At 40.2% G+C, this 14,732-nt stretch overlaps 1 protein-coding gene across 2 annotated transcripts in view; it reads right to left on the bottom strand.

Annotated features, from left to right (window-relative positions):
* The window catches only part of ACLY (ATP citrate lyase), a 60,396-nt gene that overhangs the window by 6,727 nt on the left and 38,937 nt on the right, over positions 1-14,732 (bottom strand). For both annotated transcript variants that reach the window (XM_063300587.1, XM_063300588.1), the window contains 8 exons: positions 11,422-11,526; positions 9,792-9,988; positions 9,627-9,708; positions 8,720-8,830; positions 7,855-7,982; positions 6,077-6,170; positions 5,160-5,314; positions 114-264 (listed from right to left, as the gene is read on the bottom strand). In XM_063300587.1, coding sequence (XP_063156657.1) covers positions 114-264; positions 5,160-5,314; positions 6,077-6,170; positions 7,855-7,982; positions 8,720-8,830; positions 9,627-9,708; positions 9,792-9,988; positions 11,422-11,526 — 1,023 coding nt within the window. The remainder of the gene's footprint in view (positions 1-113; positions 265-5,159; positions 5,315-6,076; positions 6,171-7,854; positions 7,983-8,719; positions 8,831-9,626; positions 9,709-9,791; positions 9,989-11,421; positions 11,527-14,732) is intronic.

Genomic DNA, 14,732 nt, shown 5'->3' with positions numbered 1-14,732 from the left:
AAGAGATCAGTCAGCCTTCAAAACTGGCATATGTTGTGAACTGTGTTTAAGTAAGAGCCCTGGCTACAAATGGTATAATTCACTAATTGCATCCACCTATGGGAAATGCTTACGATTGTGAGTAGACCTGATGTGAGACTGGAGACAAGGTCCTTTCCAGCTCTTGCACAGACAATAGTGTTATGGGCTCCTGACACTGCTGGGCCATGATCAGCTGTCACCATCAAACACATCTCTATAAAATGGCAGGCATACTTAGGCAACCTGAAGAGACAAAGATTTTATAAAATTACCTTTAAAACAGTTGTATGTGACTTAATGTCAATTATTAAGAAGTTACTGCAAAGACAATTAATAAAACTATGGCAGTCACTTTTAAAAAACCCTACTAGAAAGTCAAAGCTTAAGGCAGCCTTCTCCAATTTAATGTGTCCCAGTTGTGTTGTTACTTCCCAACCAGCATCTACAGAAGCCAAACTGGGAGTGTCTGACTTGAGAAAGCATCCAGAGTTTCCAGATTAGAAGCTGTTCTTCAAGAAACAGCATACACTTTAAAAACTATTCAGGAAAAGTACAGGCTATTTACTGAAGAACAGCTTTTGAAAAGTGGTTCAGGAAGATCTTACCTGAGCCACTGATTCCACTGACAGAGGACAGGCTCTCACAACCTCTCACAATCTTGTCAGCTTCTGTTAAACCTCATTTTGTCCTTTCCTAAACTTTCCTAAATTACAGCATATTCAAAGCAAGAGACTCAGGAAACTACCAAGAATACCTACCAGTCAATACGGTGTTTGATGAAACGTTTTCATAAAGCAGTATCAGGATAAAGGGAAGAGGGAAAAGGGCACACTTAATCCTAAACACGGTTATTAGAATGCAATTGCTAGTAGTTAATGTGAGATTTATGTGGTTTTACTTCTTTTTGAATATTTTCAAATATTAAAATATGCTGTGTTTAAGATGCTTACATATTTATGTCATGACTCTAATCCAGAATTTTTTGGAAGCTTTCTAGTTTCAAGGAACTCTTGCCTCCCTCATTCCCTTGTCTACAGGGAAATGCTCCTGCGTTCTGCAGAGGATGCTGAAAAGCATCTTTAAGTGGACACTCAGATAGCGCAGTGCATCACTAGAGCTTCACGCATATTGAGCATCACTGGAACTCTGCAGAATCTGAGACCAGACCTTAGGATACACCTTTTCTTTCCTTATAGCTGCATACTATAGAGCAAGAGGGGTAGCAGAGGGCACCTGTCAGAAATCCATCATTATCAATATTATCATAGGCCTAATCATACATTGCAGTAAACCATATTGTGATTCTGTTTGTTTTAGGTTTACCATGAATTCATTCACAATACAGGTAGCCCTCGCTTAACAACCAAAATTGAGACCAGAATTTCGGTTGCTCAGAGGAGTGGTCATTAAGCAAATCTAATCTGATTTTACAACCTTTTTTGTGGCAGTCATTAAATGAATAACCACAGGCGTTAAGCAAACCACATGGTCATTAAGCAAATCATGTGGTTCCCCACTGATTTTGCTTGCCAGAAGCCAACCAGGAAGGTCGAAAATGGTGATCACATGACCATGTGACACTGCAACAGTCATAAATGCAAACCTTTTGCCAAGCACCAGAATTGTGACCATGAGACTGGGGGGGGCGCGGGGCGCGGGGGGCACTGTGACAGTCATACATGTGAGGACCGGTCGTAAGTCACTTTTTTCAATACCATCATAAATCTGAACCGTAACTAAATGAATGGTTGTTAAGCGAGGACTACCTGTAGTTTAGTATTATATCTGAATCAAGTTACTGTGAGTGTGCAGCAATCCCAGTTAAAAAATTTGGATCTGTACAGTAAGTAAACCAGGCCATTACAATTTCTGAGGCATTCTGAGGTTCCCTAGCATCCAATTTGAAAATTGTTGTTGTTTATTCGTTTAGTCGCTTCCGACTCTTCGTGACTTCATGGACCAGCCCACGCCAGAGCTTCCTGTCGGTCGTCAACACCCCCAGCTCCCCCAGGGACGAGTCCGTCACCTCTAGAATATCATCCATCCATCTTGCCCTTGGTCGACCCCTCTTCCTTTTGCCTTCCACTCTCCCTAGCATCAGCATCTTCTCCAGGGTGTCCTGTCTTCTCATTATGTGGCCAAAGTATTTCAGTTTTGCCTTTAATATCATTCCCTCAAGTGAGCAGTCTGGCTTTATTTCCTGGAGGATGGACTGGTTGGATCTTCTTGCAGTCCAAGGCACTCTCAGAATTTTCCTCCAACACCACAGTTCAAAAGCATCGATCTTCCTTCGCTCAGCCTTCCTTATGGTCCAGCTCTCGCAGCCATATGTTACTACAGGGAACACCATTGCTTTAACTATGCGGGGCTTTGTTGTCAGTGTGATGTCTCTGCTCTTAACTATTTTATCGAGATTTGTCATTGCTCTTCTCCCAAGGATTAAGCGTCTTCTGATTTCCTGACTGCAGTCAGCATCTGCAGTAATCTTTGCACCTAGAAATACAAAGTCTTTCACTGCTTCTACATTTTCTCCCTCTATTTGCCAGTTATCAATCAAGCTGGTTGCCATAATCTTGGTTTTTTTGAGGTTTAGCTGCAAACCAGCTTTTGCACTTTCTTCTTTCACCTTCATCATAAGGCTCCTCAGTTCCTCTTCACTTTCAGCCATCAAAGTGGTATCATCTGCATATCTGAGATTGTTAATGTTTCTTCCAGAGATTTTAACTCCAGCCTTGGATTCCTCAAGCCCAGCTTGTCGCATGATGTGTTCTGCGTACAAGTTGAATAGGTAGGGTGAGAGTATACAGCCCTGCCGTACTCCTTTCCCAATCTTAAACCAGTCTGTTGTTCCGTGGTCTGTTCTTACTGTTGCTACTTGGTCGTTATACAGATTCTTCAGGAGGCATACAAGATGACTTGGTATCCCCATACCACTAAGAACTTGCCACAATTTGTTATGGTCCACACAGTCAAAGGCTTTAGAATAGTCAATAAAACAGAAATAGATGTTTTTCTGAAACTCCCTGGCTTTTTCCATTATCCAGCGGATATTGGCAATTTGGTCTCTAGTTCCTCTGCCTTTTCTAAACCCAGCTTGTACATCTGGCAATTCTCGCTCCATGAACTGCTGAAGTCTACCTTGCAGGATCTTGAGCATTACCTTACTGGCATGTGAAATGAAAATTACCATCCTAAAAATATATCTGTAAATATATTTGTAAATTGTTTTTTATAGGATCTTAATTGTTTATTATTATAGTTTTAATTTTATTGTAAACCACCCAGAGTCCCTCTTTTGGGGGAGATGGGCGGCAGCAAAATTTGAATAATAAATAAATAAATAGAGAGATAAAAATATCTTTCTTCTCCAAGGCAAAGGCAAGAAGCTTGATGATTAGACATAAGAACTGCTTCGGAAGGTGAACCAGACAGACTTTTGACACAACTCCTTTTTTAATATTATTCAATGAGGTGCTCCAAAAAAAGTTTCCAAAAAGAGCACAAGGAAATTCCCATACTTTGTTTTAATAATCAGAATTTGGCAACCAGAAATATTCTACTTAAAAAAAAATTATTGAATTAAAAAAAACAAGAAAGACACAGTATTTCAAACATCATACTATTTTCTGTCCTTTTGTCTCAATGCTGACCAAAGACAAAAGGCAAGCCTATCCCTTTTTTTTCTTTTTCCGTTTACCCTGGAATCTTTAGTCCCCTCTAGTGTCCAATTTCTGAAATTACAAAGTCTTGAATTTCTGTTACGACTTAAGGTAGACTAAATAATTTAGTTCTCATGAAGGTGTCGTTTATTTATATAATTATTTCCAAAATTTTATAGCAAAAGTCCTAATACTCCAAATTTATCTGGTCCCTTATTTCATTTATAACTTTCTTGATTAAAGTCTTATTTAGCTTTTTGCTGTTTATTTTAAATTCTTTAAATTCTTACACTTATAGTTAATTTTTCTTTTATTCTGGAATGAAGGTAAACTCACCAGGTAGCTTTGCAAACTTGTTGTTTTGAAGATCTCTAATAGCCATAAGATAGTTAAATAGGTAATTTCCATAAGTGATTAGAATGTGAAGTTAGCAAACCCAGTGTCCTTAAAAAGGCTCTGCTGTGGTTGGGGGTGTGATGGCTTCATCTCCTGGCACTCAAACCTGCAGGAAACCACTGTCCTAAGATCTCCTCATGAGGGGCAGCCATTCAAAGCACAAGCAGGCAATCTCTCCTTATCCGAAGAGGTTCTTTGGGACCAGTCTACTCACTGGTCCTTCAGTCATGGCCACAACATTGTGTCCATTTGTTCGGAGACATGCCAGCTCGCCAATCCTCACCAGGAAGCCAGAAATATTCTACTTTTGATCATGGGAGCTGCCCTCCAAGTTTTACTGAGTAAGATCTACCAATAGAGCCATCCACCAGAGATTCATGTTTTCAAAATTATTTATAGTGCTCTACAAACATTTTATTACATTGTTTCAATGTTTCATAGGTTAGGCCATGCACTGTACAGTACTTCTTTCATTTGCCCAGACTCTTTTTAGAAAAGGGATGATCTGTGATGCTCCAGATATTGCTGAATCATGATTCCCAGAGCCAGCAATGCTTGAAGCTGTGGATCAGCAATCTCTGAAGGATAAACAGGTTGCCTGCATCTCTAAGCCATGTCAAGCAGTATTTCTCTCCCATCCATTGCACCCTTTTTACTTTTCATACATATTTATATGACTATCCTGTCTTTATTCAATTGCTTATGTTTTTTTCAACCTGTCCTAACATCCATGGTCAAAAGAGCAACTTTCAAGAATGAATGAGAAGCAGCAACTCAACTGCTTAAGGAATTTGCTAATAAGTTTAACTATTACAAACACCATTTATTTGCCCCATTTTTATATCTAGCAGAGCCTAGACAGCATCTCTCAGAGAGCTAGATTTAGCCCAGGAATTCAGCTGTCAGCCCTCAACAGTTTAAGTGTATATTTCAATGGGAAGTTCATTCCAATTATTTAAAATTTGTGTTTCACAATCAGCACCAGCACCATCCTCAAAACACCCAAATTTCTCAAAAGAGAAAGGGTAAGATCAGATTATGAAGTTTCTCCCAAACCACCAAGAAAAAGAACTCTGTCCTTACCTTCTCTGAAACCACAACAGACCCAAGACACCACCAATTCCCATCTCTTCCTTGAAGACCTCAGTGATTGGCATGCCTGCATAGATCAGTTCCTGACCTCGCTCATCACAGATGCTAGTCATGAAGGAAGCTGGTTTGCGGATTAAACCAAGCTCCTAAAAAATGGAAGAAGTTGTTTAAAAAATCCCAAACACTGCAACTCTGTCCTAATTTTCAGTGAGCTGGAAGATTCATGCCAGCTCATATCAGTTCACTATGGCTTACCAAGGTAAATGTTCCCCCATAAAAAGAATTTGTTCTATGGAAGGTCAGTCCCAAATATTTTACTGCCTAAGGTTAAGCAGCATATGATGCCCCTCTCCCCAATTGTCACAGTTCCTAGCATCCAAAAATCAAATGATTTAAGTACCTAAAACAGCCCAACTCCCCCAGCCCCTTGCCTTCTCCAACCTAGGCACACTCCAACATGTGGAACTCAGCAATCACCACACTAGCTAGGCAATTCTGGGGGCTGCTCATCTGGAAGGTGTCCATACTGGGGAAGGCCCTTTCTTGACAGCAACCAATATTGCTGTCAACTTTTCCATGGAGAGCATTGGACACCTCTAAGCCCTCAGCTGTAGTGTTTAATGGTAGCGCTGAGTCAACTTTACTATCTCAGTGAAAGCATAGGCTTTAATTATATTATTAATTATATGTTCTGATACACACACTCCTTCATGTTTCACTCTTGAGTGATTCATTTTCAACAAAATAGTGGAAAGGACAAAGCTAACCATCTAATTATAACCTAATTTCTCAGTAAAAGCTTTTGCAAGCTTTCATCTACATAGCATGTTTTAAGAATTCCAAGCTCATTCAGCCATGCACCTCCCATGTACACCTCTTCTAGACCATTAAGAAAAGAGTAAACTTACCCTTGCCCATGAGTAATCCATTGGCACAGTTGGAGGAGGCACTTCCTGTGCTGGCTCAATTACTCCCTTGGAAACCAGATCCTCATACACTGACCTATTGAAAGGGAAGGAAAAGAATGTTAATTTGTTACAGATTTACCCAATGTTTATGTACTGGGCTTGCATTACGTTTACTTTGGAGAGCATTTCTTTATTCTCACAGAAAGTGACCTCTGGGTCTCCTGCAAGCCAATTATCAATTAAGACTCAGTCTGTTGTTCTCCCATGTGTTTATATTTTCCTACAATCACAGGCCAATATTCCCAAATTCCATAAATCTACAGATAAAAAGAAACCTTTACAACTGCTTGGCAGAGTTCAATTTCTAACTCAACTAAAGTCTATCTTGCCCCCAGAGGTGAGGTTGGCCCCCACTCTTCAAGCCTTCTGGAAGAGCGTTAAGACCTGGCTCTGCCATCTAGCAGGGGATCCAATAGTTCTATGCAGCCCTGGGGGTGGTTGGTGGGTTGAGTTTGCTCTCTCCTCCCACCTTTTTAACTTCGTATATTTTGTAAGATTTTTTATTCTCTTTTTACTTGGAAGCTGCCTAGAGTCACTTATACAGTGAGATGGGCAGCATATAAGTTGAATATAAACAAACAAACAAACAAATCTTTAGAATGGTATATACAGTCCACCTTTGTTTTCTTAAGCTTTCAGACCAAGAGATACAGATATATTACGTCATACTTCATTGTATGAGATTTTACATAACTTCCACTCCCCTTTTTTGAGGAGGAGGAAGGATTTCTGTACTTTCAAACAGTGTACATCCTATGTGGTATTTTTACTTATACTGACAAGTAAGAAGCAGTACATGACCAGTTTAGTTTTAGTTCAGTGTTTCTTAATCTCAGAAACTTTAAGATGTGTGGACTTGCATGCTAGCTGGGGAATTCTGGGAGTTGAAACCACACATCTTAAAATTGCTGAGATTGAAAAACACCATTTTAGCTGGAACTCACCTTTCTTTTCATCAGTATGTACACTTGATGAGCTCCAGGTAGTTCCAACCTGACTGAGTTCTTCAATAAAAGATCTGTGGCTAAATGCACCAGATAAGTTCCACTTATGGACTTTGTGGACTGCCTCCTGTTTTTCAGTATAACTCAACCACAGTGATCAGGCTGTGGAAACCGCTATAGGTCAGGGTAAAGCAAAGGATTTATGAATCAGTCTAGAAGCTGTATTTAGTCAAGGGACTTTTCTGTTCTTATGCTGCTAGCAAGGTTTGTCTAAATCCAGCCTTGCTAATTTTGACTGATTGAACACAGAAAGGTATGTTAGAACTCCAATAAAGATAGGGGATACATTGCAAAACCTAGCACCTCCTCATTCATTAATATAATTCAGTGATTTTACTAAGCCATGGTTTCTTTAACCAGGATTTATTTTGGATGGATTCATACAACATCCTACTGCAAGCATACTGTTTTATAACTTAGTGCAATGTGCATTGTTACCATGTGAGAGATTTCTACTCCATCTTGCTTTGCCTGCTGGTAAGGAATCTTCCAGAGTTCTCAACGCACAAAACAACTTTCATGGTGATTATATTATGTAGCCTTATTCACATATTTTTTTGCTGGCATTTACGATCCTGGGAGCAATCCATCATGTAATCTGTCAAAGGGTGACTTTTTAAGATCCTGAATAATCTTACAATACTTTTTCTCAGTCCCCACACTCTCTCCAGCAAACCCAATAGGCACATCCTGAAATGCCATAATCTCACTTACTGGATTACATCGCCGAGCTCATCAAAACTTTGGGGTACAAAGACACCCACTTCTTTTAGCGCTTTATTCTTGGCCACAGCAGTTTCAGATGCCTGATTGGCACAAGCTCCAGCATGGCCAAATTGTACCTGTTAACAAGAAGGGACATAAAAAATATAAAATACTAAATGGAATAAGGACAAAAAGAATTGATAATAAAACAAAGTAAAACTAGCTATAAACAGTAAAAACAATGTAGCCTATACAATCAAGAGTAAAACTAACAGCAAATCAAATAATGCAAATAACTGAAAACACTAAAATTATATCTAAAATGCATGATGGAATAAAATAATCTTTACTTGGCAGCAAGAAGAACTTAACATATGCACAAAATGAGATTCTATGTGGAGGGAATTCCACATATGGGACAAACCGCCCCCCCCCTTTGAAAAAAGGCTCTTGTGGACATTTGTCTCATCTCATTTGGCAGGAACATCTGGCCCCAGATTGAAGATCTTAACGGTCAGGTAGATCAATAATTACAGTATGCAAAATTCGTAACTCATGCATGTTTTCTACCTTTTTAAAGAATTAAAGCAATGCAAGTTGGATATGGACAGTGACAGAGTAGAAGATACAGAGACTGGTTGGTTACAAAAGAGGGGATAGGTGGTGATTAAATCTTTCACAGGGTTATGGAGCAGCATCAAGCTTTGAAAGTCTCATTTGCTTAAGAAAGAGCAAGTGGGCTTCTTCAACAAACTTAATGAAGGCTTTGTATTCCTGGCTGGTCTTCATCCTTAATTTAGGATAGACTGATTCAGCCAGTCAAACAATGATTTCCTCTTTACTATATCCATCCATCCATCCATCCATCCATCACCTCCGAAGAGAACATAGTAGCACATGTTCCAATGCACCAGCACACAACAGGTTTAGTGATCCGGCCTTCTTTAACACCCCTACAGATTCTGTACTCTTCTGTTCCTCCAATCTAAAAAAACAAAATTGGAGCCAATGTATTAATGCAACCCATATATGCACAGTGTTCTTTAAAATAAAGCAGAGTACTGATTTCACCAATCCAGCCTTAATTTCAAGACTAGTTTAAACAACAGGATTAGATAAAGAGAAGTGTTAGTGTAAGTCTCCTGATTATATGGAGGGACATATGAATCTGAGTAAAATAGTGGCTGGGGTTCCTGGGAAGTGGAGTATCTGCAGCATCTGGAGGGCTACAGTAGTAGTAGTAGTAGTAGTAGTAGTAGTAGTAATAAATCAAGATCAAGGCATTTTTAGAAGCTTGTACTGATGTTAAATTATGCCAAGTGGCAGGTAAAATAAGAACACCTTTATATCAAAATTAAGATAATACACGTTGGAGAGCTGCTAGAAGCAAGAAATTCAGAGTAATCAAAGCTCTGTTTCAACTGTAGCACCAGTTTTGTGTAGAATCCTCCAACAATTTCTTGTAAAACTTGGTGAGCTTATTTTGGACAAGATATTCATGCTTCCACAGCATAGACAAGGGTCAAAAATCTGTAGCCTTCCAGATGCTGCAGATACTCCACTTCCCAGGAACCCCAGCCAACAGGAACCCCAGCTAGTAGTAAGAGGGAGGCTTCCCAACCCCTCACTTTATCACACTGGCTGCAGAACACAATAATGATATGTGTTCTTGGGCGTTCTTGTTCTCATCTACTCATGCGCTTTCAAAAACTGTTCTGTGAAGCCAATGAAAAAATCTCATTTCCAAGTTATGCTCAAGATAGAAACTAGAAGATACTCACCTCTCCTAGCACCACAATCATCTTCACCCCTGGAGTATCCTGGTAACGCAGTACATGATCCATGAAGGTGGAACCAGGATATCTGGGCAGAAGGGAACCATTTTTTAAAATGTATTTTAAAAGACAAAACCAAGCAAAATGAATGTTTGGGGTTACTGCTCTTACCTATCTCCACCAATGGCTACTCCTTCAAAGACTCCATCTGTGGTCCTGGAGATGATGTTGTTGAGCTCATTGGACATCCCTCCTGAGCGGGAGACATAGGCTACACTACCAGGGCGGTACAGCTTTGATGCCAGGATGTTATCCAGCATCCCTCCTGTGTTTCCAATCTTAAAACAGCCTGGTTTAATTCCACCCACCTATGAACAGAAACAAGGAGCTGAAATATCAAGATCTCTGTAATTAGGGCAATTAACATTTAAGTCAGGTCCAGCTCTGGATAGCTGCATCACATAGACCTTCTCTCAGTTTTTCTTTTATCATTACCTAGTTTATAGGTCTCTATGAACAGACATATAGCAGGTGGCAACATCTAACTGGCTGATTTCAAAGAAGCTAAATAGGGTCAGACCTGGCTAATATTTAGAGAGAAGACAACCAGGGCTTCCTAGGGCTGTAGGCTCAACTGGAAGTTGAAATAACTTCTCAGAAGAAGACAATAGTGAGCCACTTCTCTACTGTTACCAAGGTAATGACAGAGATGTGTTCAGAAAGCCTGCAGGAGTCAAATGCGACTCAAGGAAGACTTTACCTTTTTTGTGAATGTGTGTGTGTGTGCCTTCAAGTCAGTCTTGACTCCTGGTGACTGTCTGGACAAATCCATGCAATTTTCTTGGCAACTTTTTTCAGAAGTGGTTTGTGATTCCCTTCCTCCTGAGACTGAGAGAGAGGGACTGGCCCAAAGTCACTCAAAAGGTGGGGCTAGAACTGACAGTCTCCCGGTTTCTAGCCTGGTGCTTTAACCACTACCCCAAACTGGCTCTCATCTTTACCTATAGTCCATTATATTTTACATGGAGCAAGATGAAAAAACAATCATTTACCCATAATTTTAAGGTTGTCAGAGCAAAAGTCAAACACTAAGAGATCTGATCATACAATATGATACCAAAACCACTTTATGCTTATCAAAATGTAAACAGTATTTAAAAAATGTTGTCCTGCCCAGATGAATCTAAGAGGCAATGAAGCAATAATGAGGCAGATCTTTACTCTGGGATTGGCAATGCACAGAGAACCTTTGGGCCACTTGGATGACGTATCTTCCTTTAAATATGGCTGTTGGCACTATGAAGTTTTGTGCCAAGACGAAAATGATATCAACCAGATGCTCAGGGGGCCAGTTTTCAGCCCACCCATACCAAAAGAATGAATAGGTTAAGAAGTGAATGTTTGCCTGTCAGAGATTAAGTAGTGCAAAACAAAATCTAGTCTCTCAACACCTCTTGGTAATTCAGCACAGGCATATCCATGGATGGGAAAGAATTCGCATAAAACCACTGAATTCCAATTCCCATGCCTTCTGACACTTAAATGCTTTGAAGTGCTGATTAATCAGTGATTCACTATCCCCCAGTAAGATGCATTTAAACCAATTAATCAAGGCTTTGTGACAATTTTTCTCTTTAGAACTCTCCAGGTTCTAAAAAGGAAAATCAAAAAGTCAACCTGCTGGCACAGTTGGAATACATTTATTGTGCAGCAAGGAGTTCTTCTCAGTCCATAAAAAAGAAAACCTTTTTTAAAAGCTAAACAAAACAGAGTAAGCCAAAGGAAGTGCTTCTTTTCTCACCGTTGCTGGTCCAATAATTGTGACTCCTTTCTCATCGGCCATTTTGATCAACCTGCGGGTCAGGGCCTCGGGAATCCCTTCTGCGATGATGGCCACCGTGCGGATCTGAAGCCCAAGAGGAAAGTAGCACCAGCATTGATTTCTGGGAGGTCTTTTTTTTTTTTTTTGCTCAAGAAAAATGGAGATTCAGGAAATGATTCTAATATTCTGTTCTAATGTAGTGTTTCTAAACCTTGACAAGTTTAAGATGTGTGGACATCTTAAAGTTGTCAAGGTTGAGAAACAAGGTTCTAATGTAATTTGTTAGTTTGGGGAGGAGGGATACAACGACAAGGAACAAAAATGCATCATTCATCCAGAATTGCCACATCAGATCTTTTCAATTTTTTAATCATGCACACTCTGGAAGCTGGGGGTGGAAGAGGACAAGTTTGTGTCTGTAGTTCTTCTTAAACATCATAACACATGAATTTTGAGTCATGATTTGGTAATTAACAACTCTCATTAAGCTTCATGTTCTTCCTTCTTTCTTTCCTCATGTATGTACTGAGTCTCCATTCCCCTGCCTTCTTTGGTTAAGCATAATGATTTTCTTTTAATTCTGTTGTCCAATTCTCAGAGAATGCCTGGACAAGTCCCTGCAGTTTTCTTGGCAAGGTTTTTCAGAAGTGGTTTGCCACTGCCTCCTTCCTAGCGCTGAGAGAAAGTGACTGGCCCAGGGTCACCCAGCTGCCTTTGTGCCTAAGGCGGGACTAGAACTCACAGTCTCCTGGTTTCTAGCATGATGCTTTAACCACTACATCAAACTGGCTGTAAGCGTAATGATACCTGAAGGTTATATCTAAATTATGCAGTGCTAAACCTAATTTGATTTCAGGCTTTCTAATTTGCAGTATAAGTATGGCTTCCACTGTGTGGGGGGAGATGGGCGGTGATAAAATTCGACACATAAATAAATAATAGCCTTATGGTTATACTGATACTGCTGGAACATTAAACCTTGATTAACATTCATCAGTAAAACAATGGCAGGCAAGCTATGACATACACATGGCTCTACAACTCGTTTTCTTCAAATAAACATTTCCTTCAAAGATTTTCTGATCAGTTTTAGTGGCTCCAGCTGCAAAGTCAGCACCAGAGTATTCTTAAAAAATATAATTGGCAAAAAATAGATGCATTAAGCTTCTATTAGATTCAGTAGACATATGTGTGAAAGGTGAAAGGTCCCCTGTGCAAGCACCGAGTCATGTCTAACCCTTTGGGGGGATGCCGCTTTCGCGTCGTTTTCTTTGCAGATTATAGCAGGGTGGTTTGCCATTGCCTTCCCCAGTCGTCACCTTCCCCAGCAAGCTGGGCACTCATTTACCGACCTCAGAAGGATGGAAGGGTGAGTCGGCCTGAGCCGGCTACCCGAGAATCCAGCTTCCACTGGGATCGAACTTGGGTCGTGGGGAGAGTTTCGGTTGCAATACTGCTGCCTACCCCTCTGTGCCACATGAGGCTATGCATTTGACAGGTGCCCCACCTTAATCTCACAGCTACCTCTTGAGGCTGTTTTGGAAGGCATTCCTGGCATGTGTTACAGTCTGTCCATGCAGTCAGTAAATGCAATCTCCATGTTTCGAGAGATGGAGATGCCTGTATCTTTGGACGGGGTCAGTTTGTTTTATCACTTTACCTTGTGCCCTCTCCCATTTGAGGTGTTGCAGATATTTTATCCTTCCTTTCCACTGTGAAGTCGGCAACTGTTGCAGCTGGAGATGGAGTGTTGGACATTATGGAAACTGCCATTTCTAAATGGTGGGCCTGGTTTGTTTCTTTATCTGCTGTCTGAGATTTCAGTAGGCATCACTGCTGGCTAGAAACGTAAGTCTGTGTTGCCCTTTCTGAAAAGCTGGGACTCTCAGGCCACTGAAATATACCCCACTTTCTCCCTTTTTCATGCTCCCTAAGAATCATGGGATATTTATACAGCTTTGCCCTTAACCAGTTTCAACTCATTTTTAAAAATATTGATTAATCTAGATGTTGCTTGCATTCTCAGCACCCTGAACATGTCTGCTTTTTGCTACCTCATGAGGTTTATCTAACAAGAGGTTTGAAAATATAGTCAGGTCCTGGGGAAATTTCCAGATGTCCATTAATTCCAGAAGGATGAACTGTGTAGTAAAAGCTTGTAATCAATATATTATGGCAAACAATTGAATGGAACACCCACTTTCTAAGATACATAAATGATGGTGTAATATAGGGTTTTTTTTTTAATTTTCTATCCCACCTTTATTAACCTCCATATAAGGTTTTCAGTCTTTCAAAAAAATCTTTGTCATTTTTTTTCTCTGACCAAACTGGTCAGCTTCACCATTTCTGCAAGTTCAGTTAATTTTATAATCCAATCTTCCTCTGTCGGTATTTCATTGCTTCTCCAACATTTTGCATACAATAATCTTGCCAGTTACCACATATAATATTGAAAAGGTGAAAGGTCCCCTGTGCAAGCACCGAGTCATGTCTGACCCTTTGAGGGGACGCCGCTTTCGTGACGTTTTCTTGGCAGTCTATAGAGCGGGGTGGTTTGCCATTGCCCTCCCCAGTCGTCACCTTCCCCAGCAAGCTGGGTACTCATTTTACCGACCTCGGAAGGCTGGAAGGCTGAGTTGACCTGAGCCGGCTACCCGGGAATCCAGCTTCCACTGGGATCGAACTGAGGTTGTGGGGAGAGTTTTGGTCGCAATACTGCCGCCTACCACTGCTCTACCCTAAAAACAGCCCCAATTTTGCTGATATCCAAATATTTCGCCACTATCTGATATTACTGTCACACTCCCTACAACCCTTGAAAGCTGTAAAATGAAGTCCAGGCTGTAAAATATTTGGGCATAATTAGCACACAAACCTGTGAAATGCTCCAGATAACCTAACGGTGATTTAGTATTGGTTTCTGTGATGTCTCAATCAGACCACTTGTGTATATTTCATGCTAGAAACATACTTTTTAAATGGAAGTGCTGATTTTCTCAAATTAAACAAGCTTCCATTACCACATTCTCAGTTGCCCTAGTATTGCAGCATATATACAGCTCGATGGAAATATTGGCAAATAACCTACATAGCTACTCGGAAGAAAAATAGTTCAGGATTTGTACTATTATAGACTGCCATAAATTGTACTAAAAACACACTTGGTATTTTTACTTTGGTATTAAAATACAGAAGAGAGTTCCTGAGTTTTAAAAACTTTACTTACCATTACTTAATACAGTTTTAGCATCTAAACAGCCATCCCATTGTAAAACTTTCTATTTCTA

The sequence above is a fragment of the Candoia aspera genome, chromosome 4 (assembly GCF_035149785.1).
Source record: "Candoia aspera isolate rCanAsp1 chromosome 4, rCanAsp1.hap2, whole genome shotgun sequence".
Taxonomy (NCBI): Eukaryota; Metazoa; Chordata; class Lepidosauria; order Squamata; family Boidae; genus Candoia; species Candoia aspera.
Note: the sequence above shows the minus strand (reverse complement) of the source record. Positions and strands in the feature narration are given on the sequence as shown.